Source organism: Rhinatrema bivittatum, chromosome 8 (assembly GCF_901001135.1).
Source record: "Rhinatrema bivittatum chromosome 8, aRhiBiv1.1, whole genome shotgun sequence".
Lineage (NCBI taxonomy): Eukaryota > Metazoa > Chordata > Amphibia > Gymnophiona > Rhinatrematidae > Rhinatrema > Rhinatrema bivittatum.
In genome coordinates, this window is record NC_042622.1 from 79,038,579 (window position 1) to 79,066,568 (window position 27,990).

The following is a 27,990-nucleotide window of genomic DNA, read 5'->3' on the forward strand; positions in this document are numbered from 1 at the left end:
TGGGCTTAGGCCCTGCTTTAGATTTAGGCACACCGCGTGGTAGGCCACAGTGGCGCCATTTTGCATGCGTTTTTGTGCGCCTTATATTGCCCACCATAGAGTGTCGGTACGTGCGGTGTAGGCTGGGTCTGTGCACGCACTATGCGCGTAACGTCACGTGCATACGTGCGTGCACAATTCTAGGCACGCAGAATTGAAGTAAAGCCGAGCGCATGGGCTGCGTAGGTGCTCAAAATCTGTGTGCACAAAATTTTAAGCACGAGCCGGCTGATCACGCCTTTACTGTCCCTAATGGCTCCAGCAGCAATGAAACATAAGCACCATTCTCTCTGTGCTGCCTGTCATATTAGGGCTACACAGTCTGACCTTAATTCTTATGACAGCGCTGTTAGGAGGCCCAGTGTATAACTTTTTGGGCATTTCTTCCTGGGAGAGTTGGCCTCCCCAGACTTTACTAAGCCTGGATCCTCGCACTCTAATGGGTTAGCCACAACCTTAACCGGAAGTACCCCAATCTGAGTCGTCCCAGGGCTGGGTCTTACATGGGAGAGGTTAATCCAGCGGCGCCTATCTCAGTACCTCCTGGGCTAGGCATGGATCTGGTAGCCTTCTCTTGGGTAGAATTTTTTTCAAGGCTTTCAAGCCTTCGTACAGGCACAGTCTGCTTCACTTGTCCCTGGCCAGATGGAACCCCAGCCAGTAGGGCCTCCCTCTTCCAGCCCTGTCGCAAGGCCTCGAGACATGCCTCATCTCACCGAAGTTATCCCTGGCAGGGACCCAGACAGCACAGATGAAGAAAGGTATCCAGATTCCTTGGAAGATGGAGAAATCCTACCAGGTTTGGAGCCATATCAGACCATGTTACATTTTTTCCATAGAGATGAATTGCTGGCCCTAGTTTCCCAGACCCTGCAAACACTGGGAGTTCCTGGGGCGGACTCTATGATGGAACAAAAGAAGAATCCCATTCTGGTGTCTCTATGGAAAGCCTCTTGCTATTTTCTGGTGCTGGAAGCCATCCAGGAGTTAATTGACCTGGAATGGGATGCCTCTGAAGAGAGTTTTAAAGGTGGTCGAGCATTGGAAGCTCTATTCCCACTGGATACAGCAGCGAGAGAATGCCTGCGTTTCCTTAAAGTGGATGCACTGGTCTGCGCTGTTTAGAAGTGAACAACTATCCCAGCGGAGGGAGGAGCGGCCTCAAAGGATGCGCATGATAGGCGGATGGAGTTCATCCTTAAGCGAGCCTTTGACACGACAGCAATGACTTTACAGATTGCTTTCTGTTATGCCCTGGTAGCTCACTCATGCCTGCTCCTCTCTAGAGAGGTAGATGACTCAGGGGCATATTACAGAGAAGCCATGGAGCCCCCCACTGCCTTTTTAGCTGACGCGGGCTCTGACCTAGTCCGTACCTTGGCCAGAGGAGTAGCTCAGTGATAGTGGCCAGAAGACAGCTATGGCTGCGAAATTGGTCAGCGAATGTGACCTCTAAGGCAAACCTCACAAAGATGTCCTATTCGGAAGCTAATTGGAAAAGCTGGCCAGTAAGAGGGGTGAATCTCCAGCGCCCCGGCTACCAGAAGTTAAGAGAAAGCAGTTACAGTGCCCCTCACCTATGAGGGGTCGATCCAGAGGCTCCCATTGCTTTCAGCCCTACAGAAACTCGACATTTCAGAGGTCTCTGTCCTCGGGGAGGTCTCAGGTTCGGTTCCAGGTTTGGCCCGAACTCCCCAATGAAGTTTTGCCGACCCATCCACGGAACAAGGAGATAAGGAGTCGACTCTTCCTCTTCTACCAGCAGTGAGTCAAGATCACATCGGACAAATGGGTACTGGATGACATACAAGAAGGATATGCCATAGAATTTCGCAGCACTCCTCGGGATATGTTCTTGATGTCTCCTTTCCACTCCCAGCACAAGAAGCAGGCGGTGGAGTCTACCTTGATAAGGCTTCTCAAATTGAGGACTATAATTCCAGGACCGCACCCCAGGAAAATACGGGGCGTTATTCCATCTATTTCATCGTACCCAAGAAGACGTGTTCTTTTTGCCCCGTTCTGGACTTCGAGTGTCAACCGACACCTACGAATAATTCATTTCCACATGGAAACTCTGTGCTCCGTGATAATGGCCATACAACCGGGAGAGTTCTTAACCTCCCTGGACCTTTCCAAGGCCTACCTTCAAATTCCAATCCAGTAAGAACATCAGTGTTTCCTATACTTTGCGTTAGTGGGCCACCATTATCAGTTCTGGGCACTGCCCTTCGGCCTGGCCACCACCCCCAGAACATTTTCCAAGATTAAGGTGGCCGTAGTGGCAGCACTGAGGAGAGAGGGAATCCTGGTGCACCTGTACTTGGACAACTAGTTGATCTTGGCAGAGTCATTGGAAGAGAGTCTCTGGGTGACCAGCAGGGTGACGTCCCTGCTTCAGGAGCTTGGTTGGGTTGTAAACATGGACAAAAGCAGTCTCAAGCCCTCCCAGTCCTTGGAATATCCGGGAGTCCAGTTTGACACCAAGCAGGGCAAGGTCTTTCCTCCCGCCATTGTGGATAAGGAAGTTGATATCCCAAGTGCTATCTTATAGAAACATAGAAATGACAGCAGAAAAAGACCAATCGGTCCATCCAGTCTGCCCAGCAAGCTTCCACACTTATTTTCCCATACTTATCTGTTTCATCAACCTAGTTGGTAACTGTTTGATTCAAATTTCCTGCCATCACCTTTCATTAATGCAGAGAGTAATATTGGAGTTGCATCAAAGGTGAGCATAAGGCTTATGGTTAAGGGTAGTAATCGCTGCATCCAGCAAGTTACCCCGATGCCTGTTTGCCCAGACTGCACAGATTGATGCTTTGTTGGATGTTGTCTGAATGTAAATCCTTTTTATCCCAGGACAAGCAGGATGCTAGTCCTCACATATGGGTGACATCAGTAATGGAGCCCTATGTACGGAAAACTTCTGTAAAAGTTTCTATGAAACTTTTGACTGGCACCAGTGTGCCTACTGAGCATGCCCAGCATGCTATGATATTCCCTGCCACAGGGGTCTCCCTTTAGTCTTCTTTTTTCCGCGAAGCAGTTAGCCTCGCGGTTATTAGGAGTCCTGTGGGATTCTCCACAATTTTTCCTCACGGAAAACTTTCAAAAAAACTTCAACCGCAAAGGGTCTCCCTTAGTTTAGTCATCGCGGTGAGTTTTTACCGTTCTCGCGGTTCCGTTCCGTTTTTTGGTTAAAAAACATTTTTACCTGAGTCTTAGGCCGTCGACGGCTGTCCGGCCACAAAATGGCTACAGGTTTTAAAAAATGCCCAAAATGCGCGAGAAATATGTCTATCACAGACCCACACCAGGACTGTGTACTTTGCCTTGGTGAGGGTCATGAGGTAAAAAATTGTCCCTTATGCGCTACGATGACCTCGAAAGGTCGACGTCTACGGCTGGACAAATGGAGCAGCTATTCAAGATTCAACTAGTTACTGCTCCATCTGCTTCCAAACAATCGTCTCCGGCTGGATCGATTAGAAAAGTAGTATTGAAAAAACGTCACTCAGGTGAGTCGGGAGACGCTCCATTTTTCCTCCCCCTCACCATCGTCCAAGGCCTCAACATCGGGCAGTGAGAAAGCCCGCGAAAAAGACAAACATCACCATCGGCATCGTAGGCCGCATACGGCATCACCTACCCCGATAGCCGGTGAGCCATCGACAGATGACGGGGCACCGTCCAAGAAACCCCGGCTCAAAGGTAAGGCTTCCGAGCCATCGACAAGGCGATCCTCGCCGATTCCGGCGGAAGGAACCGTACCTCCTCAGGGCTCTGAGGTTGTACTGATGTCGCCACCACCCGCCTCCCCCCATGGGTGCTCTGTTCACACCATCCATGCGGGCGGAACTTGACGTTTATATACGCCAAGCGGTTCAGGATGCCTTTGTGGAAGCGATGCCACGACCGACTACTCCTCTCCTGCCATCGACACCGGCCTTCATACCATCGCCGATTCCATCGCCAGTACACGCGATGCCGATGCCGAGGAAATCACAATCAACGATGCCGTCGGTTCCAGGACTGGTACCATCCAGGGCGCAACCAGCGGCACCTTTGATGTCGATGCCCCAGATTCCATCGTTGCCAATGCGGCCATCGACCTCGATGGCACAGCCGGTACCATCTCATGATACGTCCATTTTTCAACCTCTGATGGAAAAATTGGACTCACTTATATACGCTTTTTCCTCTGCACCTCAACATCCAGGTTCTGATCTCCATCAGGAACCGTTACCAGGCCCCTCAGGTGTCATACCACCCATCAGGCCACAAACACCACTCTCTGACACTCCTTTTAAGCCTTCTAGGCCTATAGAACATCCTCTGGACTCTAGTGACTCAGAATATTCATCAGGGGAAGATATCCTCTCTGAGCCCTCACCACCAGAGGATAGAAGAAAATCACCACCGGAGGATCTTTCCTTCTCGAATTTTATAAAGGAAATGTCTGAAACAATTCCCTTCTCCCTCCTTTCAGAGATAGACAGCAGACAAAAAACTTTGGAAGTTCTCCAATTCGTAGATCCTCCTAAGGAAATTCTTGCCATTCCAGTCCATGAGGTCCTACAAGAATTGATGTACAGAATGTGGGAGCACCCTGGATCTGTGGCAGCGGTCAATAAGCGTGCTGATGCCACTTATCTGGTACAGCCCATCCCAGGGTTTCAAAAAACACAATTACCGCATCAGTCAGTGGTGGTCGAGTCGGCCCAAAAGAAGGCCAAGAGGTTAAAACAGCATGCCTCTACACCTCCTGGTAAGGATAACCGGTTCCTGGACAATCTAGGAAGAAAAATATTCCAAGCTGCCATGCTGGTATCTAGAATAAATTCTTACCAGCTCTTTATGAATCAGTACCAGCGAGACCTGTGGAAACAGGTAGAAACACTGTCACACCAGTTACCTGACCAGTTTCAGGACGGATTACTAAAACTCGTGCACAAAGGCCTGGAGGCGGGTAAACACGAGGTTCGAGCAACATATGATTCCTTTGAAACAGCCTCCCGACTGTCAGCGTCAGGAATCACTGCCAGAAGATGGGCCTGGTTGAAATCATCGGAGCTGAGACCAGAGGTACAAGAGCGCTTGGCAGACTTGCCCTGCCTTGGAGAAAACCTCTTTGGGGATAAAGTTAAAGAGGCGGTGGCGACAATTAAGGATCACACTGAGACCCTTAAACAACTATCTCAGCTGCCGCAAGAAGTACACCAACCTTCTAGGAGGCTTCCAAGAAGAGAACCAAGGAAACCATATTACCGCCCTCGGCGGTATTATCCCCCAGCAGCCAGACCCAGACAGCAAAGGCCTACTCAAAGGTCACAACCTCGCCAGAGACCTGCCAGACCTCAACAGCCTCCACCTGCAGCGTCCACGTCTGGATTTTGAAATCCAACCAGAGAGCATGAGTCATTCCAAAAATCCTTGCCCACAATTACCTGTCGGAGGCCGAATTTCTCATTTCCATCAAAATTGGAACTCCATCACGACAGATCAATGGGTACTCTCAATTGTATCTCAAGGGTACCACTTGGATTTCCTCACTGTACCAAACGACAATCCTCCTATCCCATCTTGGACAGTGTCTTATCATTACACAATTCTACAAGTAGAATTATCCACCCTACTGACTGCCAAGGCCATAGAAAAAGTTCCCAGGCCTCAGTGGGGCAGAGGATTCTACTCCCGATATTTCCTCATTCCAAAGAAAACCGGGGGCCTACGCCCAATCCTAGATCTCAGAAATCTCAACAAATTTCTAAAGAAAGAAAAATTCAGGATGGTGTCATTAGGCACCATGCTACCTCTTCTTCAAAAAGGAGATTGGCTCTGCTCTCTGGATCTTCAAGACGCTTATGCTCACATTCCCATTTTTCCTCCTCATCGACAGTACCTGCGATTTCTGGTGGAAGGTCAGCACTTCCAATATCGAGTACTGCCTTTCGGCCTAGCCTCAGCACCTCGAGTGTTCACAAAGTGTCTTGCAGTAGCGGTGGCACATCTTCACAAGCAAAGAGTACATGTGTTTCCCTACTTGGACGATTGGCTAATCAGAAGTCAAACACAAAACGGTGCTCTCACTTCTCTCCATCTCACAATGCAGTTACTTCACTCCTTGGGGTTTCTCATCAACTACGAGAAATCCCATCTCACACCATCTCACCAGTTACAGTTCATAGGTGCAGATCTCAATACTATCACAGCAAAAGCTTTTCTTCCAAGAGACCGTGCTCAGGCACTCGTCCTCTTAGCACAATCAGTTCGCAATCAATCTCGAGTTACAGCTCATCAGTGCCTCACCCTACTCGGACACATGGCCTCAACAGTTCATGTAACTCCCATGGCCAGACTGACCATGCGCCTACCGCAATGGACACTCAAATCTCAATGGATTCAAGCCATTCAACCATTGTCCACTCCCATTCGTATCACACCAGATCTAAGATCATCTCTTCTCTGGTGGACATCCGTAATCAACTTGCTCAAAGGCCTGCCTTTTCAGCAACCAGTTCCACAAGTGACTTTAACAACAGATGCATCCACCTTAGGGTGGGGTGCGCACATTGCTCACTTAAAGACGCAAGGCACGTGGACAAAACAAGAAGCCTCTTTTCAAATAAACTTCCTGGAGCTTCGAGCTATACGCTATGCTCTACATGCGTTCAAGGACTGCCTTTCACACAAAACTGTTCTGATCCAAACGGACAACACAGTAGCCATGTGGTACATCAACAAGCAGGGTGGTACGGGCTCGTACCTCCTTTGCCAGGAAGCAGCTCAAATATGGGACTGGGCCCTAGCACACTCAATTCTACTACGGGCCACCTACCTAGCAGGCATCCACAACACAGTAGCGGATCGCCTCAGCCGCCACTTTCAACCACACGAGTGGTCCCTCGACCCAGCGATAGCAACCAAGATATTTCAACGCTGGGGTCAACCAACAATAGATCTCTTTGCGTCACATCTGAACTACAAAGTGAACAATTACTGCTCTTTCCTCTTCCGGCAGAACAACTTACCAAAGGACGCGTTTGCTCGCCATTGGAACTCAGGCCTGTTATACGCGTATCCACCAATACCGCTCATAACCAAAACATTAGTAAAGCTACAACAGGACAAGGGGTCCATGATACTCATAGCCCCATATTGGCCTCGACAAGTATGGTTCCCCACACTGCTAGATCTCTGTCAGGGATCCAATTCGCCTGGGAGTAGCTCCCACTCTCATAACTCAGGAACAGGGACAGTTGCGCCATCCCAACCTTCAATCCCTGTCCCTGACAGCATGGATGTTGAAAGCTTGATCTTGCAACCATTCAACCTTTCAACTAATATATCTCAGGTACTCATAGCTGCACGTAAACCTTCCACTAGAAAGAATTATTCCTACAAATGGAAAAGGTTTACTTTATGGTGCACTCAGAAAGATTTAGATCCTTTCACTTGCCCCACTACCACGCTACTAGATTACCTTTACCATCTCTCAGACTCTGGTCTTAAGACGTCATCTGTAAGGGTACACTTAAGTGCAATCTCAGCTTATCATAACAAGCTAGGTGATGCGCCTCTCTCCACACAGCCTCTCGTCAGTAAATTCATGAGAGGCCTAACTCACATTAAACCTCCAATTCATTCCCCAAGCATTCAATGGGACCTGAACGTAGTATTAACTAGGCTCATGCGTTCCCCATTTGAACCCATAAATACCTGTGACCTTAAGTACCTAACTTGGAAAACGGTCTTTCTTATAGCCATTACATCAGCTAGAAGGGTCAGTGAATTACAAGCACTAGTCACATACGAACCTTTTACAAAGTTCCTACATGACAGGGTAGTCCTCCGGACACATCCAAAATTCCTTCCTAAGGTTGTCACGGAATTTCACTTGAACCAATCCATAGTTTTACCTACATTCTTTCCCAGGCCTCACTCTCACCAGGGAGAAAGAGCCTTACACACTTTGGACTGTAAGCGTGCGTTATCCTTCTATTTAAACCGCACTACAGCCCAAAGAAAATCCAGTCAGCTGTTTGTATCCTATGATCCAAACAAACCAGGTAAAGCAGTGGGTAAGCATACTCTGTCAAACTGGCTTGCAGATTGCATTCAATTTTGTTATGGAAAAGCAGGCCTTACTCTTCAAGGGCGAGTAAAAGCACATTCAGTCAGAGCAATGTCAACCTCAGTAGCACACCTTCGCTCTGTACCTATTCTGGACATTTGTAAAGCAGCAACCTGGAGTTCTCTTCACACTTTTGCAGCTCACTACTGTCTAGACAAAGAAGGAAGACAAGATTCAGCCTATGGACAATCTGTCTTAAAGAACTTGTTTCCAGTATAATCCCAACTCCTTCTACGTCCAACCTGCTGTGATCTTCGGCTGATTCATTCCATCAACAATACTTCACTGTTGCTACATGACAAATTGACTCAGCCTCTAGCTTGCTAATCACCCATATGTGAGGACTAGCATCCTGCTTGTCCTGGGATAAAGCAAAATTGCTTACCTTGTAATAGGTGTTATCCCAGGACAGCAGGATGTAGTCCTCACGAAACCCACCCACCACCCCGCGGAGTTGGGTCCGATACGTTTTATTATTTTATTTTTGGCTAACGCTATTGCTACAAACCAAGACTAAAGGGAGACCCCTGTGGCAGGGAATATCATAGCATGCTGGGCATGCTCAGTAGGCACACTGGTGCCAGTCAAAAGTTTCATAGAAACTTTTACAGAAGTTTTCCGTACATAGGGCTCCATTACTGATGTCACCCATATGTGAGGACTACATCCTGCTGTCCTGGGATAACACCTATTACAAGGTAAGCAATTTTGCTTTTCCTCATTTCCCCCTACCGTTGAAGCAGAGAGCAACGCTGTATATACTTTCAAAGTGATGTATTAGGTTTAATTGGTTTAGGGTAGTAACCGCCGTAATAAGCAAGCTACCCCCACGCTTATTTGTTTACCCAGATTATGAAGTTCAGTCCTTGTTGGTTGTTGTCTGAATGCAAATCTTCTATTCCACATTTCCCCTTGCTGTTGAAGCAGAGAGCAATGTTGGAGTTGTATTAACCGTGCAAAGGCTTTTTGAGTAAGGGTAGTAATCACAAGGTAGTAGCCAACATTCCAGCAAGCCACCCCTATGGCTCTACTCTTCATTGCCATCCTCTAGCCTTTATGGATCCACAGTGTTTATCCCATGCCCCTTTGAAATCCTTCACTATTTTAGTGGCATCAACCCTGGAGGTAATACTGTGGGCAAGGGCACACGTGACCACTTCAACGCTCCCTGCTAATGCGTTGGAACCCGCTGTCTCAAGACTATTCAATTTGCCTCCACCTACCGATGGAAGTGTGTTCTCAACTCCAGTGATGGCTACAGGAAGCTCGTCTGGGCAAGGGTGTAAGCCTGTCCCCGCCGAACTAGCTGGTCCTCATGACAGACGCGAGCCTAAGAACATAAGAAATTGCCATGCTGGGTCAGACCAAGGGTCTATCAAACCCAGCATCCTGCTTCCAACAGAGGCCAAACCAGGTCACAAGAAACTGGCAAGTACCCAAACACCAAGAAGATCCCATGCTACTGATGCAATTAATAGCAGTGGATATTAGCTAAGTAAACTTGATTAATAACAGTTAATGGACTTCTCCTGCAAGAACTTATCCAAACCTTTTTTGAACCCAGCTATACTAACTGCACTAACCACGTCCTCTGGCAACAAATTCCAGAGCTTAATTGTGGTTGGGGAGCTCACTGTCAGGAACTGATGGCCCAGGGGTGTTGGACCAAGGAAGAGGCGCTCTGGAACATAAATCGTGTCTTCAGTTCAGCTACATACTCCAGGGTCAAGCGGTCCACGTAATGTCAGACAACGCAACAACAGTAGCCTACATCAACCGCCAGGGGGGAGCCAAGAGCCAGCAAGTGTCTCTGGAGATAGATCCCCTTAAGAAATGGGTGGAATTACATCTATAGATGATATCGGCCTCCCACATCACAGGAAAAGACAATGTCAGAGCAGACTTTCTAAACAGGGAGAGTCTGGATCCAGGAGAATGGGCTTTGTTGGCTAAAGCCTTTCAGCTGGTGGTAGATCGCTGGGGCCTCCCATCAATTAACCTCCTGGCCACATATTACAATGCGAAGGTTCCCCGATTTTTCAGTTGCAGAAGGGATCAGTGTTCGCTGGGGATTGATGCCTTAGTTCAGACCTGGTTAGAAGAGGACTTACTATATGCCTTCCCTCTGTGGCCCCTGCTGGGCAGGGTCATTCGCAGGATTGAGTGCCACAGGGGATTAGTCCTACTAGTAGCTCCGGATTGGCCCAGGCGTTCGTGGTATGCGGAGACTCCTGGTAGAGACCCCCCTGTGTCTCCCATTGCACATGGACCTGCTCCAGCAAGGTCAGGTCTTTCACAAGGATCCGAATGGAATCTGTCTTACGGTTTCGCCCTTGAAAGGGCTCACCTGATGAAGCATGGATATTTGGCGGCAGTAATTACTACCTTGCTCTGTGTGCGGATGTTCTCTACGTCCTTAGTGTATGTGTGGATCTGGAGAATATTTGAGGCCTGGTGCGAGGAACACGGTGTTGCTCCTTGGACAGTCAAAATCCCACTGGTTCTGGAATTTTTACAGGATGGCACGAATAAAGGGTTGGCCCTTAACTCCTTGAAGGTCCAGGTAGCAGCTCTCTCCTGTTTCAGGGGCGAGGTAAATGGAACCCGTCTGTCGGCGCATCTGGCCAGTTCCTTGTGGAAATCTTAATCTAGTTTTGAAGTTTTTGGCAGGGCCCTCCTTTTGGCTGCTGCGTAGTCTTTCCTTGCGCTTATTAACCCTGAAAACGGTGTTCCTGGTAGTGATATGCTCGGCTTCTCGCATCTCTGAACTATAGGCATTGTGTCAGTAACTGTTCCTCCGGATCACTCCAGGAGTGTTACAACTTCGTACCATTCCATCCTTTTTGCCCAGGGTAGTCTCGGAGTTTCATTTGAATCAGTCCATTTCGTTGCCATCCCTAGATATGCACAAGGATGCCACCTCCTCTGCCATTTAAACATCAGTAGGCTTTTGGTGCAGTATCTGGAATTTTTAAGAACTGGTGCGCAAGACGGACAGCTTGTTTGTTCTTCGCAGGCTACTATAGCTCGCTAAATCAAGGAGGTTTTCACAGGAGCTTATGTAGAGGCAGGAAAGCCATTACCCTTTCAGGTTAAATCTCATTCCATTAGGGCTCAGGCAGTATCCTGGGTGGAAGCTAGAGTGCTGTCTCCTGTCAATATCTGCCGAGTGGTGACGTGGTCCTTACACTTTCTCCAGGTTCTATTGCCTAGACATTCAGCCCCGAAAGTACTCAGACTTTGCAAGGGCGGTGCTAACCGGACCGCGGGCAGCCTCCCGCCGTGATCGGGAGTACCTTTTGTACATTCCATTGGTCCTGAGACCTTCTGGCTACATGCTAGGAAATGGAGAAATTACTTACCTGATAATTTCATTTTCCTTAGTGTAGCAGATGGACTCAGCATCCCCGCCCATGGCTGCCCAAGAACAGTGCCAAGGAATTGTCCATGAAATGAATATCGATTCCAAGAAGTTACAGGTAAGCTGTTGCCCAATCCCTAGTTCAGGGCATCTATAATCTTGCTGGGATTCAGCGTTTGGTTGAGTACAGTTACGGTTATCCGTTTTTAATCAAGTTTTTTCCAATAGTATGTTCATAATGGCTTTTGAGGAGAATACTGAGGAGCTGAGGTCACTGCAGGGGTGTATCTAAGATGATGTCAGCTTTAGGTAATTTCTCCAATTTTGCCTTTGTAGCCAGTTTCTTTTCAAATTCTCTTTTAGCCTGCTTTATCAATGTTTTATATCTAACTGCCAATGCTTATACTTTTTCCTATTTTCTTCAGATGGATCCTTTTTCCAATTTTTGAAAGAAGTTCTTTGGCTAAAATAGCCTCTTTCACTTCACTTTGAGTGGTTAATGGTAGACCCATGATGTGAATTTTTATTGTTGGACATTGTGGTGTTTGTGTATGCATTTTATGAAATTTAATTTCTTATGGTTGTGGGGATTTAATGTTTGTAGAAACAAGGAGAAGAAGAAATAGCCTCTCACCATGAGGCCGCATTTCCAATTGCTGTGGTAGCTTCTGGAATCTGGGAGCTGCACCCCAGGGTAGGAGAACTCATCCTGGCTCATCTACACAAGAAATGTCCCTACTCAGTGCCCTTCTACCCAGCATATAAAGAAGGAACGCCAACGCATGAATATCAGAGGTAGTACCAGCTTTCAGGCAGATGCATATGTTATTGGAAGTAGCGCCAGCTTCCAACCTGATGTGTACATTATTGGAGTTGGTGCCAACTTCGAGGCAAGGTTCTCAAGCCTTAGGGTAGAGGTAACAGGCCCTTTGAAAGCCTGCTGGTGCAGCCCTTGTTCATCTTTGGATAGGGTAGTAGAAATCACACTCGGGCCGATACAGTAAAGTCTGCGGGAGAGCGGGTGAACGCCCAATCTCCTGTGCGCCCAATTCACTATTCAAATTAGGCCCGGCCCTAGCACCTCCTTTTGGACCGGAGCGGCGGCTGTCAGCGGGTTTGACAGCCAACGCTCAATTTTGCCGGCATCTGTTCTCGAGCCCGCTGACAGCCATGGGCTCGGAAAATGGACGCCGGCAAAATTGAGCGTCCGGTTTTCGAACCCGACAGCTGTGGGCCGACTTCAAATTTTTTTTTTTTTTTTACTTTTGGAAACTTTTGGGACCTGTGACTTAATATCGCCATGATATTAAGTTGGAGGGTGCACAGAAAAGCAGTTTTTACTACTTTTCTGTGCACTTTCCCGGTGCCCGAAGAAATTAGCGCCTACCTTTGGGTAGGCACTAATTTCTGAAAGCAAAATGTGCGGCTTGGCTGCACATTTTGTTTTCTGAATCGCGCTGGAATACCTAATAGGCCCATCAACATGCATTTGCATGTTGCGGGCGCTATTAGGTTCGGGGGGGTTGGACGCGCGTTTTCGGCCCCATACTAAATAAAGGGTAACGCTAGCGCGTCGAAAATGCGCGGCCCGACTATTAGACAAATATATGCAGGAGGTATCTTATGCATGTTTTTATTTTTGATAGAAAATGTGTAAAATTATATTCTCCCAGGACAAGCAGGATTGTAGTCCTCGCATATGGGTGACATCACTGGGCAGAGCCCTACCACAGAAAACTTTTCTGTCAAAGTTTCTAGAAAACTTTGACTGGCCCACTGAGCATGCCCAGCATGCCATGATCCCTGTGTCCACAGGGGTCTCCCTTCAGTCTCTTTTTTTTTTTCTGTGATGCAGTTTGCCTCGCGTTTAGGAGCTCTGAGATTTTTCTCACAACTTTTCCTCATGGAAACACTTGAAGTTTTACTTCACAAATAATTTTCCCTACACGGGTCTCCCTTCGCGTACATTTCATCGACGCTCGGTGAGTACTGTGCCGTATTTCGGTCAGTTCCTGTCACCTCACTAATGGTTCCCCCGGGTTGCCAACTGAATTGCGGCCTTCTTTTCACCCTTTGTCCGCCCCACAATACCCGCGAGTGTCCTTGCTGCGAACCTCCATCAGGGCTAGAGGGTTTGGGATGTCCACGGTTCCCTTTGCCGCCAGGGCTGACGTCGATGCCCCATCGATACCTGTCGACTCCGTCGATGCCCTCTACTAAAGAAAATGCTCCATACTTCGTGTTCTAAACCAGAACCCGTTGTAATCCTTGGGTGACAAACAATGCCAGGAGCAGTAGAGGCACGGTGACCGTCTGTCACCAACGCCATCCGAGACAGGGCATCTTCCTCGGTGCTGGAGATTGACCGGGCCGAGCACCAAGGGAAACATCGTCACTGCCGCAGTGACTGTCTGTCGCCGACGCCATTCTGGACATCGGTGACAACTTCCTCGGTGCTGGAGAATGACCGGACTGAGCACCAAGGGAAACATCGTCGCCGGCACAGACGTGGTTCTGCGTTCGGTGCTGGCACTGATACCGCACCAGCATCAATGTCCATTGAGCCAGTTGCGAAGCGGGCCCAGGTACAAGAGTCTCCATGCTCCTCTGCACCCGAGGCACCAAGGCGTTCTCCACAGACACCGGTGCCGGGTACTGAGCCACCATAGATTCATCTGGAAGTGCCAGTAATGCCTAGCCTGTCTCCCCCTGTAGCTGCGCTACCTATACCAGCTTCCAGGGAGGAGCTGGACGTCCTCATCTGTCAGGCTGTCATCGATGGCGTCCGGAATCTACTAACATCGGAGACATCGATGTTAGTAGATTCCGGTAGCAACATCCAGTAGCAACATTCCAGTAGCAACATCCTTCCTGCCCAACAACCGCGCAGACATCCTATCAAATTGTCCACATCTCTGCGCGCATGCAACATAACCTCGGCCCATCAAATCTTTCATTGCTAGGCCACATGATTCCACGATCCACGTCACTCCTATGGCCAGTCTAGCCATGAGAAGAACTCAGTGGATTTTAAAATTTCAGTGGCTCTAAACTGTTCCACCACTTTCGTCCCTGCTCCATATCACCGATCCTGTACCAAATCCTCACATGATCTTGGGCACGGTCGCATCCAACTTGGGTTGGAGAACTCCTATCAATACCCTCCAAACCCAAAATGTGTCGACTCCACTCCATAACAAGTCTCAGATCAACTTCCTGGAGCTTCGAGCCATGCGTTATGCCCTTTATGCCTTCCAACACTGCCTCTCACACAGAACTTTGTGGATTCAGACAGACAACATAGTAGCAATGTGGTACTTGAACAAACAGGGATGCACAGGCTCTTATCTACTCCGCCAGGCAGCCATGCAGTTCTGAGCCTGGGCATTGCACACTCCATGCATCTCCAGGCCACTTATCTAACAGGCATACCGAATATTCTAACAGACCATCTCAATCGATGTCTCCATCCCCCACGAGTGGTCTCTGAATCCATGTGTAGCGAGCAAAATCTTCTAGCGCTGAGGTCAACAAACCATCGACCTCTTGTGTCCGAATCGAACTACAGAGTGGACAGATTCTGCTCCCTACACAGGCATTCAAATGCGTTAGCCATGGGCGCCTTTGCTCACCCATGCAACAGAGGCCTCATATAGGCATCTCCTCCGATACCGCTCATAGCCAAAACTCTAGTGAAGCTGCAGCAGTACAGGTTTTCAATGATTCTCATAACCCCGTATTGGCCTCAACAAGTATGCTTCCCATACTTTTCAAGCTATCACTCCAGGAACCAATTCGCCTGCCCACAGGCCAATCTTATAACACAGTGAATAAACAAGTTAGACTGTTTATTTAAAAATACAGTCAGTCAATAAGGCAGCTAGTAAGCAGTAGGTAGTGTGTTTATTTTAAAAGTCTGTAAGGCAGCTAGTAAGCAGAACTGAGTGTTTGTATTTAAAAAAACAAACAAAAAAAAAAACCACAACCCCCCCCCCCCCCCCCCCCAAAAAAAAAAGTAGCCAAAAGCTAGAAATAAGCTAGGAGCAGTGTATACCAAAGTAAAAAGGTTGAAAAGTTCAGTTACTCACCTTGGAAAGGTGTTGAGGTAGTGTGATTTGGTTTGAATAGGTACCAACATTTGTTAATCAAGAGAGCAGTGAGTCACTCTGGCTGACTAACTGAAGTTAGACTGTTTGTATTTCCCAACCCTCCCACCCCTTGCCCACCCACCCCCAGTTCATTCTTTAATTTATAAGCAGGGGCCACTTTCACAAAAAACAAAACAAACAAAAAAATCTTTATTGAGAGTTTGATCAGACCCCTGTAGGCCACTACCAGACATATAGTGAATTCACTAATACATTTAAAGGACGTTAATTAAACACATTCCTACTCCCATAGCAACCTAAAACTTAACTAGGAACTGATCAAAATTGAGATGAAAGCAGCAGTCCAGCAGAAAAAGGGGGGCTTCCCAGTCTTTTGCATCGAGTGTCACATGTATGATTTTTTACCCACCAGTGAGAAGTTGTACATGTGCATGCGATGCAAAGAGCTCCTGGCTCTCAGAGAACGAGTCCGATCTCTGGAGGCTAGAGTGGCAGACCTGGAGGAGCTGAGGGAGACAGAGAGGTGTATATAGATGAGACCTTCACGGACATAGTAGCCAAGTCCCAACTTCAGACTGGCAGCCCTGATGCTGCCTTGGAGGAAGAAGGTCTCATGATTGGAGAGCATCAACCTGGTGTAGCAGGAAAGGATCTTGTAACAAGGACCTGCTCTCCAGGTGATACACTGTCCTTTCGTACAGAGGATATCTCCCCAAGGCCTACTGCCCAGGAGGGAAGGGTTAGGTCGGCCGTCATAGTTGGTGATTCGATTATTAGGAATGTAGGCAGGTGGGGGTGGCTGGTGGGCGTGAGGATCGCCTGGTAACATGCCTACCTGGTGCGAAGGTGGCGAACCTCACGAGTCACCTAGATAGGATTTTAGACAGTGCTGGGGAGGAGCCGGCTGTCGTGGTACATGTGGGCACCAACGACGTAGGAAAATGTGGAGGGAGATTCTGGAAGCCAAATTTAGGCTCTTAGGTAGAAAGCTTAAATCCAGAACCTCCAGGGTAGCATTCTCTGAAATGCTCCCTGTTCCACGCGCAGGTCACCAGAGGCAGGCAGAGCTCCGGAGTCTCAATGAGTGGATGAGACGATGGTGCAAGGAAGAGGAATTCAGTTTTGTTAAGAACTGGGGAACCTTTTTGGGAAGGGGGAGCCTCTTCCGAAGGGATGGGCTCCACCTTAACCAGGGTGGAACCAGACTACTGGGCGCTTACCTTTAAAAAGGAGATAGAGCAGCTTTTAAACTAGAACAAAGGGGAAAGCCGACAGTCACTCAGTAGTGCATGGTTCGGACAGAGGTATCTTCAAAGGATACTAATGATGCATTAGAATTAGGGCCTCCCGACAGTGAGGTTCCAATAATAAGAAAAATAGTCCAAGTGCCTGTAACTAAAAACTTACCTGAGCTAAAAAATTCTAACTTATCCCTATCAATTAAAAAGCAGAATGAAAATACAAACAAAAACCAAACTTTGAAATGTTTGTATGCTAATGCCAGAAGTCTAAGTAGTAAGATGGGAGAATTAGAATGTGTAGCAGTGAATGATGACATAGACTTAATTGGCATCTCAGAGACATGGTGGAAGGAGGACAACCAATGGGACAGTGCTATACCGGGGTACAAATTATATCGCAATGACAGAGGAGTGCCCTAACCTCTTCAGCCTTTCCTCAAAGAGGAGCTGTTTCATCTCCTTTATCATTTTGATTGCCCTTCTCTGTACCTTCTCCATCGTAACTATATCTTTTTTCAGATGCGGCGACCAGAATTGTACACAGTATTCAAGGTTCATTCTCACCATGGAGCGATATAGAGGCATTATGACATTTTCCGTTTTATTAACCAGTCCCTTTCTAATAATTCCCAACATTCTGTTTGCTTTTGTGATTGCTGCAGCACACTGAGCCGACGATTTTAAAGTATTATCCACTATGATGCCTAGATCTTTTTCCTGGGTGGTAGCTCCTAATATGGAACCTAACATCGTGTAACTACAGCAAGGGTTATTTTTCCCTATATGCAAAACCTTGCACTTGTCCACATTAAATTTCATCTGCCATTTGGATGCCCAATCTTCCAGTCTTGCAAGGTCCTTCTGCTATTTATCACAATCCGCTTATGATTTAACTACTCTGAATAATTTTGTATCATCCGCAAATTTGATAACCTCACTCATCGTATTCCTTTCCAGATCATTTATATATATATATCTTGAAAAGCACCGGTCCAAGTACAGATCCCTGAGGCACCTCCACTGTTTACCCTTTTCCACTGAGAAATTGACCATTTAATCTGCTCTCTGGTTCCTGTTTTTTTAACCAGTTTGTAATCCACGAAAGGACATCGCCTCCTATCGTATGACTTTTTTGTTTTCTTAGAAGCCTCTCATGAGGGACTTTGTCAAACGCCTTCTGAAAATCAAAATACACTACTTCTACCGGTTCACCTTTATCCACATGTTTATTAACCCCTTCAAAAAAATGAAGCAGATTTGTTAGGCAAGACTTCCCTTGGGTAAATCCATGTTGACTGTGTTTCATTAAACCATGTCTTTCTATATGTTCTACGATTTTGATCTTGAGAATAGTTTCCACTATTTTTCCCGGCACTGAAGTCAGGCTCACTGGTCTATAGTTACCCATATCACCCCTGGAGCCTTTTTTAAATATTGGGGTTACATTGGCCACCCTCCAGTCTTCAGGTACAATGGATGATTTTAATGATAGGTTACAAATTTTAACTAATAGATCAGAAATTTCATTTTTTAGTTCCTTCAGTACCCTAGGATGCATAACATCCGGTCCAGGTGATTTGCTACTCTTTAGTTTGTCAATCTGGCCTACTACATCTTCCAGGTTCACAGTGATTTCGTTCAGTTCGTCTGACTCATCACCCCTGAAAACCATCTCCGGAACTGGTATCTCCCCATCATCCTCATTAGTAAATACGGAAGCAAAGAATTCATTTAGTCTTTCTGCAATGGCCTTATCTTCCCTAAGAGCCCCTTTAAAACCCCTCTGTCATCTAATGGTCCAACCGACTCCCTCACAGGTTTCTTGCTTCGGATATATTTTTTAAAGTTTTTATGAGTTTTTGCCTCTATGGCCAACTTCAATTCAAATTCTCTCTTCGCCTGTCTTATCAATGTTTTACACTTAACTTGACATTCCCTGTACGTACCTGGATCAGTCCAGACAGTGGGTTATGTCCCCAATCCAGCAGATGGAGTCAGTCAAAGCTTCGAGGGGGCGTCACCATGAGTACTACTACCCCCTCTGCAGGAGTTCAGTATCTTCTGACTCCAGCAGATGCGAGTAGTAACTCCGGGTTGCTCCCGATTACCTTAGCATTCTTGTGCTTCTTGTATGCTTCTGAATCTGTTTTCTCTCTGACTGTTTTTTGGATCAAGTTTGTTTTTAAAAAAAATAAAATAAATAATAAGAAAGGTAGAGGGTTCTAATTGGGAGGCGTGGCTCCCTCTGTGTTTGTTTGGCTGTTTGCTCTCTCCATCTTCTCTCCTTGCAGCGGGGGTAAGTGCAGCGTCTTTGGTTTTTGTGCTTTTGCCTTGCAGCTTTTCTTCATCGGGGCTCGCGGAGGCCAGCAGGAGACTGTGCCTCTCCGCGCTCCCTCCCTCACCCGCGGCCATTTTCACACGGCTCCTCGTGGGCTGCAGAGGCAGGCAGGGAGATCGTCGCCGGCGGTCGCGCGGCCAGGAAGGCCCCCCCGCGGTTGCCGCCTTGCTTTCGGCGGTTTGTGCAGGCCGTCCTGGGCCCCCCACAAGCGGTGGCCCCTCCCGCGGCCCCCCTCCCGAGGCTGTGCCGGGTGGTTTTCTGTTTGCCTGCCGGCTCCCTTCTTCCTGACGGCTCCGATGCCGCGGCCAGCGCGCTGCTCGGCCTGCGCGAGCCCGGGTCCCGGATTTCGAGGGAGGGCATCTGTGCGAGGTGCCTCCCCGGGGGGGAAGGCACCTCGCGGCCTCTTGATGATTTCCCTCGGCTGGCAGGCTTGCCCGGGCGGCGTGGGCCGGCCCCTCCCCCATTCCTGGCGGGAACGGCGGCCATTTTACATACTATGCGCGCTGAAGGGGAACAGGCAGCGCTGGGGGCAGGGGATGCTGAGGGCTCTCCTCCACTCTTGCTTCCTGAATCGGACTCGGAGACAGGCCCGCAGGGGCAGGGGTCCCCGGGGGCCCCCCCTCGGAGACCCCCTCGGGTAGACCGGGGGTTTTCCCCGGAATTCATCCTGTTGATGCACACTGCATATCTGCAGGGACTCGATGCTCCCACGGGACCTCCTCCAATCAAGATACCACGGCCCTCGCTACCGACTTCCCCCGGCCCCCCTACCCTCCCCCGGCCCCCCCTGCTCCGGCGGGTGTGGGGGCCCCCCCTACCCCCCGCCCGCGCCCGGCTCCCGGTAGGCTCGGGGGCAGCGGGCACAGGTCCAGCTTCCCCTGGATCGGACCCGGCGGACCCAGGGTCAAGGGGACTCCACTTCCGAGGGGGATGATCCGCGCACGCTGCGTCTGTTCCAGCGGGAAGAGCTGGATGACCTGCTCCCCTCAAATTATCAAGGAGTTGGACCTCGATCCACCGCCGGAGCCGCCCGCTCCCGTAGCGCCCGCTGTGGTCACTTCCTCAAAGAAGGGGGATCCGGTCCTGGCCAGCCCTGAGGCCGAGGAGGCTCGGGCTTTTCCCATTCATGAGTCTTTCATTCAGCTCCTCACCAGGGAATGGGATGCCCCGGAAGCTGGCTCTTAAGGGCAGCCGGGCCATGGAGAAACTGTATCCGCTGCCGGAAGATTTTCTAGATCTCATCAAGGTACCTAAAGTGGACTCCGCGGTGGACAGCGGGTCACGAAGAGGACGACCATCCCTGTGACGGGGGAGCGGCCTTAAGGGACACCCAAGATCGCAAGTTGGAAGTCTTCCTCAAGCGGGTCTTCGAGGTCTCCGCGGTAGGGTTGCGGGCGGTGATTTGTTAGTTCGCTGGACACAGCGGGCCAGCCTCCTCTGGGTGCAACAGCTGCTCACCCCTCCCAGGTCCTACCGGCCGGGGAGGCCGACCAGGCGGATAGGCTGAAGCTGCGGTGGCGTATGGAGCCGACGCTTCCTATGACCTGTTTCGAATCCTCGCCCGCACCATGGCCTCCGTGGTAGCGGCACGCCGTCTCCTATGGCTCCGCAACTGGGCGGCGGACACGTCCTCCAAGTCGAGTCTGGGCTCCCTGCCTTTCAGGGGCAAGGTTTCTGTTCGGGGGAGGATCTGGATCAAATCATCAAGTCGCTGGGGGAAAAATGCGGTCATCGCCTGCCGGAAGACAGATATCGCTCCACCAGGGCGTTTTCGTCCTCTCGGACCAGAGCTAGGGCGCAACGGCGCTACCGAACTACAGACCGGCGGCGGCCAGGTCCTCGGGCCCCCAGGTCTCAACCCTGGTCTCGCTCCTTTCGCGGGCCGCCGCCCCGCACGTCCCGCTCCCTCAGGTGGACAGCCCTCTCCCAAGTCCTCGCAATGATGTTCGGCTCGCCCACTCCGCCGTTCCCAGGATCGGGGGGCGGCTGGCGTTCTTCTACCAGGAGTGGGCGTGGATCACCTCGGACCAGTGGGTCTTGGATACCATCGGACAAGGTTACGCGTTGGAGTTTGTCCGCGCTCCAAAGGGACGGTTCGTATTCTCCCCTTGCGGCTCGGACGACAAGCGAAGGGCGGTGCAGTTGACCCTGGACAGGCTTTGGGAGATAGGCGCCTTTGCACCCGTGGCCCTGCGGAGAGGTGGGCTCGGGCCATTATTCCATCTACTTCGTGGTTCCAAAGAAGGACGGCTCCTACCGCCCCATCCTGGACTTGAAGGAAGTCAACAAATCACTCCGGGTAGTTCGGTTCCGCATGGAAACGCTTGCGGTCAGTGATCGCGGCGGTGCATCGGGGGGAATTCTTGGCCTCCTTGGACCTGACGGAGGCCTACCTCCACATCCCCATTCGCCGGGAGCATCATTGTCTCCTACGGTTCAAGATCCTGGATCAACATTTTCAGTTTGTGGCTCTCCCGTTCGGGCTGGCGACGGCGCCGCGCACTTTCAACCAAAATCATGGTGGTGGTAGCGGCTGCCTTGCGGGAAGGAGGGGATACTAGTTTCATCCTTACCTGAGCGATTGGCTCATCCGAGCGAAGTCTTTTCGCCATGGACAGGAGGCTGTGGCCAGGGTCATAGAGTTTCTGCAGTCCCTGGGATGGGTGGTGAACTTCTCCAAGAGCTCCCTGGTACCCTCGCAGCGCTTGGATTTCCTGGGGCGACCTTCGACACCCGTCTCGGCGCGGTTTGCCTGCGGTCAGGACAAGGCGCAAGGCCCTGCGGGAACACATACAACGTTCTCTGCGTTATCGGTCCCTACCTCCTGGGACTATCTGCAGCTCCTGGGGGTGATGGGTTCCACCATCGACATGGTCCCTTGGGCATTTGCGCACCTCAGGCCTCTACAGAGATCGCTTCTATCCCGGTGGAAACCGCTTTCGCAGGACTATCAGGTGCTCCTCCCCCTGCCGCCGTTTGCCAGGAACAGTCTAACCTGGTGATGGATCCGGAGAACTTGGCCCGCGGCATGTCTCTCGATCTGCCAAATTGGGTCGTGGTTACCACCGACGCCAGTCTAGTAGGCTGGGGAGCGGTCTGCGATCGCAGCGCCACGCAGGGGACGTGGTCCGCGGAGGAATCAAAGTGGTCCATCAATCGCCTGGAGACCAGAGCGGTCAGACTAGCGCTCCAGCACTTCCTGCCGCTCCTTCGGACCGGGAGGTCAGGATCTTATCGGACAACGCGACGACGGTGGCCTATATCAACCGACAGGGCGGCACCCGCAGTCCGCAGGTCGCGCTCGAGGCAGAGATTGCTGATGCAGTGGGCGGAGCAGCATCTGGCCCGCCTGGCCGCCTCGCACATCGCGGGAGTGGACAACGTACAGGCGGATTTCCTCAGCCGTCAACTTCTGGATCCCGGGGAATGGTCCTCTCCTCCGACGAGGCAATGCAGCTGCTCGTCCGGTGGTGGGGAGCCCCCACCTGGATCTCATGGCGTCCGCACGGAACACCAAGGCGCCCCGGTTCTTCAGTTCAGCCGCCGGAGAGAGCGAGGGGCGGAGGGCGTAGACGCTCTCGTGCTCCCGTGGCCGACCAACCTGCTGCTATATGCGTTCCCGCCGTGGCCACTGGTCGGAAGACTACTCCGCCGCGTGGAGGCCCACCAGGGACCTGTGATCTTCGTCGCTCCGGAGTGGCCAAGACGACCTTGGTTTGCAGACCTGCTCCAACTGGTGATCGACGGACCCATCCGTCTGGGACATCTCCCCCGCCTCCTTCACCAAGGCCCGGTTATTTTCGACCAGGCAGAACTCTTCTGTCTTGCGGCCTGGCTTGTTGAGAGGCACCGCCTTCGGCGTCGGGGCTACCAGGAGGCGGTAGTGTCAACGCTGCTGCGTTCTCGAAAGGCTTCGACGTCGGTGGCCTACGTGCGAGTCTGGAAAGTGTTCGAGCTGTGGTGTGCCGGATTGAACACGCGTCCCACGGAGGCTTCGGTTTCCCCAGATCCTTCAGTTTCTGCAAGCGGGGGTGGACAAAGGGCTTGCCTACAACTCACTCCGGGTCCAGGTGGCCGCCCTTGGTTCGCTCCTGCGGGGACGGGGGTTCTCTGATGCAACACCCGGACATCCATCGTTTTCTCAAGGGTGTCAAGCACTTGCGACCGCCGTTGCGGACCTCCTTGTCCCTCCTGGAGTCTCAACCTCGTGCTACGGGCCCATGTCGGGACCTCCGTTTGAACCACTGCGGAATGCGACGCTTAAGGATCTCACGCTTAAGACGGTGTTGTCTGGTGGCTATCTGCTCTGCTCGTCGCATCTCGGAACTGCAGGCCCTGTCGTGCAGAGAGCCCTATCTTCCGTTTCTCGGACTCCGGGGGTTTCGATTCGCACTGTTCCCTCCTTTCTTCCGAAGGTGGTGTCCGCGTTCCATGTGAATCAGACGGTGGAACTGCCGTCCTTCTCTTCTTCTGAGCCGAAGTTCTCTCTCCGACTCTTGGATGTCAAGCGCACTCTGCGTCTCTATCTGGAGGCTACGAATGATTTCCGGACTTCTGACCATCTCTTCGTACTTTGGTCCGGTCCTAAGAAGGGGTCTCAGGCCTCGAAGACGACCATTGCCAGATGGCTGAAGGCCGGCATTGCCGCTTCCCTACATTGGGGTGGGGCGGACTCCCCCACCCGGTATTGTGGCACAGTCGACACGAGCTCAGGCGGCCTCTTGGGCGGAGACTCGCTCGGTCTCCTCTCAAGAAATTTGTAGAGCGGCCACCTGGAAATCGTTACACACTTCTCGAGACACTATCGTCTCCACCTCGCTTCTTCGGTCTTCGGACACTTTGGGGAGCAGGTGCTACGAGCAGGTCTCGCAGGACCCCACCCGGTTTAGGGAAGCTTGGTACATCCCACTGTCTGGGACCTGATCCAGGTACGTACAGGGAAAAGAAAATTATTACTTACCAGCTAATTTTCGTTCCTGTAGTACCATGGATCAGTCCAACGCCCACCGATTTGGGTTCTAATTCCTGCTCGAACTGTTTTCCTCTATGGGACGAATGGTGCTTTCTGTCTCTCACGATTCTCAGTTTTCCCTGTTTGTCACAGTTACGTTTGGGGTTGGCACGCTGACCTCCCGACCCTCCCACCCGTTGGTGGGACGGGCACTGGTTTTTGTTGTTTACGTTCTGCGGCTGTTGTTGCCGTTACTTTAAAACTTGATCCAAATTGGGGGTTCTTTGTTACTCGGGCTTTGATATACTCGATACTGAACTCCTGCAGAGGGGGTAGTAGTACTCATGGTGACGCCCCCTCGAAGCTTTGACTGACTCCATCTGCTGGATTGGGACATAACCCACTGTCTGACTGATCCATGGTACTACAGGAACGAAAATTAGCTGGTAAGTAATAATTTTCTTATGCTTATCCTATTTTCTTCAGATGGATCCTTCTTCCAGTTTTTGAAAGATGTTTTTTGGCTAAATAGCCTCTTTCACCGCACCTTTTAACCATGACTGTAATCGTTTTTTGCCTTTCTTCCACCTACATATGGACTGCGCCTCGAGGATTGTTTAAAAATACAATGTCCATGCCTGTTGACCACTTTTAATCTTTGCAGCTGCACCTTTCAGTTTTTTTCTATTTTCTCCTCATTTTATCAAAGTTTCCCTTTTGAAAGTTTAGGTGTTAGAGTTGTAGATTTACTTATTGTCCCCCTTCCAGTTATTAGTTTACATTTGATCATGTTATGATCACTATTGCCAAGTGGCCCCACCACCGTACCTCTCTCACCAAATCCTGTGTTTCCACTAAGAATTAAATCTAAAATTGCTCCCTCTCTGTTGGTTCCTGACCCAATTGCTCCATGAAACAGTCATTTATTACATCCAGGAACTTTGTCTCTAGCATGTCCTGATGTTACACTTACCCAGTCAATATTGGGGTAATTGAAATCTCCCATTATTATTGCACTGCCAAATTGGTTATCTTCCCTGATTTCTCTAAGCATTTCATCATCTGTCTGACCATTTTGTCCAGGTGGACGGAAGTATACTCCTATCACTATACTCTTACCCAACACATATGGGATTTCTACCGATATAGATTCTACTGAGCATTTAGTCTCTTGTATGATCTTTATCTTGTTGGACTCTATACCCTCCCAGACATAAAGTGCCACATCCCCACGAAGTTGATCCTCCCTATCGTTGCGATATAATTTGTACCCTGATATAGCACTGTCCCATTGGTTATCCTCCTTCCACCAAGTCTCTGTGATGCCAATTATGTACAATCTCAACATTGCTGCTATACACTCTAACTCTCCCATCTTATTTCTTAGACTTCTGGCATTGGCATACAGACATTTCAAAGTGTGTGTTTTGTTTGTTTTAACAAACCTGCTTTCAGTTGTTAGAGATAATTCGGAATTCCCTGTACGTACCAGGATCAGTCCAGACAGTGGGTTATGTTTCCCTGACCAGCAGATGGCGTCAGAACAGACTTCGAAGGGTGATGTCATATAGATCAGTGCACCCTCTGCAGGAGCTCAGTATCTTTCTGACTCCAGCAGATGAGGAGAGTAGGGGACCCAGTTGCTTCCCCAGGGCTGATAGGAATTAGGTTTTTATCTCCTTTTTCTTTGGCCTTTGATTGTCAGGTTTAGATCAAGTTTTTGTACAAAAAAAAAAAAAGTCTAATTTTGGGGAGGCGTGGCCTGTCAGTCTGTTCTACCTCCCTCTGGGTTCGGTCCTTCTTCCTCCCTTTCTAGTTTTCTTCTGTAACTTCGGGGGTAAGTGTTTTTTGCATTTTGTGTGCTTTGCTCCTGTTGCAGGTTCTTAGAAGTCGCGGGTACTCCTCTTTCAGGACTCTGCCACGTGGAAGCCGGCAGTCGGCCTCTTCACGGCGGCTCCTATCGTCCTGCGGCCCCGAGACGCTTTCTTTTTTCCCCGGGGCTGCTGCAGTAGGGAGGGGGTGATTCCCCTGCTGCCGGGACGGGCTCAGCGGGTTGTGTAGGCCGGTGCCGGCCCCCCCCGCAGCATTTTCGCTCCGCTGTTTGCTTCCTCGGGCCCCCCCCCCCCCCCCCCCCGGCGGCCTTTCTTCTTCTCCCCCGGCGGCCATCATGCCTCGACCGTCTCGCAGTGCGGCCTGTGGCGAGCCGGGGTCGAGGATTTCTCAAGAGGGCATATGTGCTAGGTGCTCCCCAGTGGGGAAGGCACCTCGCAGCCGGTCAGCTCCTTTTCGTTCTTTGACTTCAGCACGGCCCGTGAGGGCGCGGGCCGGCCCCCTCCCCCTCCTTGGCCGGGAACGGCAGCCATTTTTTTATCTCCAGCGCGACGATCTCGCTCACACGGAGGAGGAAGGAAGGGACTCTCGGGAGGGCTCTCCCCCGAATCTGTCCCCCGGCGGGACCCCCCCCCCCGGACCAGGGACCCCCAGCGGGCTCCTCCTCAGCTATTCCCGCTGGCATGCCAAGGTTTTCGCCGGAATTCATACTGTTGATGCACAGCGCCTATTTGCAGGGCCTGGAGGCACCTGGGGGGGCTGCCATCGGGGCCCCCCCCCCCCTGCGAAAACTCGCGTCTCACGGCTGCCCCTCTGAGCCACTCCAGACCTAGTGGGCTCGGTATCGGGGGCCCCACGTTTGAATGCCCGGGTTCGGTTTGCCCCGGGAGGGGCGGGTGTTGCTCCGTCTGCCCCGTCTCTGGGGGGAGATCCTCCAGCTTCCCCCGGAGCAGGGCCCCGCTGGACGCGCAACCGGATGGGGACGACCCGCGCGCGCTCCGCATTTTCCAGAGGGAGGAGTTAGATGATCTGATTCCTCAGATCCTCGCGGAGCTGGATCTGGATCCACCAGCCCCGGTTGCTCCAGTTGTCCTCGACGTCCTCCAAGAAGGGGGATCCAGTCCTAGCCGCCCTGAGGCCGCGGGTCCCGGGCTTTTACTACCCACGACTCCTTCTTGCAACTCCTGGCTAGGGAATGGGAATCTCCGGAAGCCTCCTGAAGGTCCAGCCGAGCGATGGAGAAGCTATATCCACTCCCGGAGGACTTTCTTGGAATTTATCAAGGTGCCTAAAGTGGACTCGGCAGTATCGGCAGTTACCAAGAGGACAACTATTCCGGTGACGGGCGGCATGGCCTTGCGGGACACCCAGGACCGCAAGTTAGAGATTTTTCTCAAGCGAGTTTTTGAAGTCTCCGCTCTAGGGATGCATGCGGTCATGTGCAGCTCCCTTGACAGAGGGCCAGTCTCCGTTGGGTTCAACAACTTCTTACCTCTCAGGACCCTGCCGCCGAAGAGGCCTCCCAAGCGGATCGTTTGGAGTCCGCCATAGCGTACGGGGCGGATGCCTTGTATGACCTATTCCGTGTTTTGGCAAGATCCATGGTTTTGATCGTCGCGGCAAGGCGTCTCTTGTGGCTCCGGAATTGGGCGGCGGATGCCTCCTCTAAGTCAGTCTAGGATCCCTCCCCTTCAAGGGCAAGTTCCTCTTCGGCGAGGACTTGGACCAGATCATCAAGTCCCTCGGTGAGAACGCAGTTCATCGCCTCCCTGAGGACAGACAGCGTACCTCCCGGTCCTTCGCCTCGGCTCGAACCAGGGCCAGAGCGCAGCGGCACTATAGGAGTTACCGACAGACAGGACCGCGGAATCCTTCCTCCAAGGTCGCAGTCGTGGTCCCGATCCTTTCGCGGCCGCAGGCCCGCGCGCGACGGGCCAGGCCAGGGGACTGCCTCTAAGGCCCCCCAATGATGCCATCCTCGCCC

General features: G+C 50.8%; 1 protein-coding gene across 3 annotated transcripts in view; it reads left to right on the forward strand.

The window, feature by feature from the left end:
• GLE1 (GLE1 RNA export mediator) overlaps positions 1–27,990 on the forward strand; it is a 181,564-nt gene that overhangs the window by 76,888 nt on the left and 76,686 nt on the right. For all 3 annotated transcript variants that reach the window (XM_029612699.1, XM_029612698.1, XM_029612697.1), the window contains exon 11: positions 12,142–12,332. In XM_029612699.1, the coding sequence (XP_029468559.1) occupies positions 12,142–12,332 (191 nt within the window). The remainder of the gene's footprint in view (positions 1–12,141; positions 12,333–27,990) is intronic.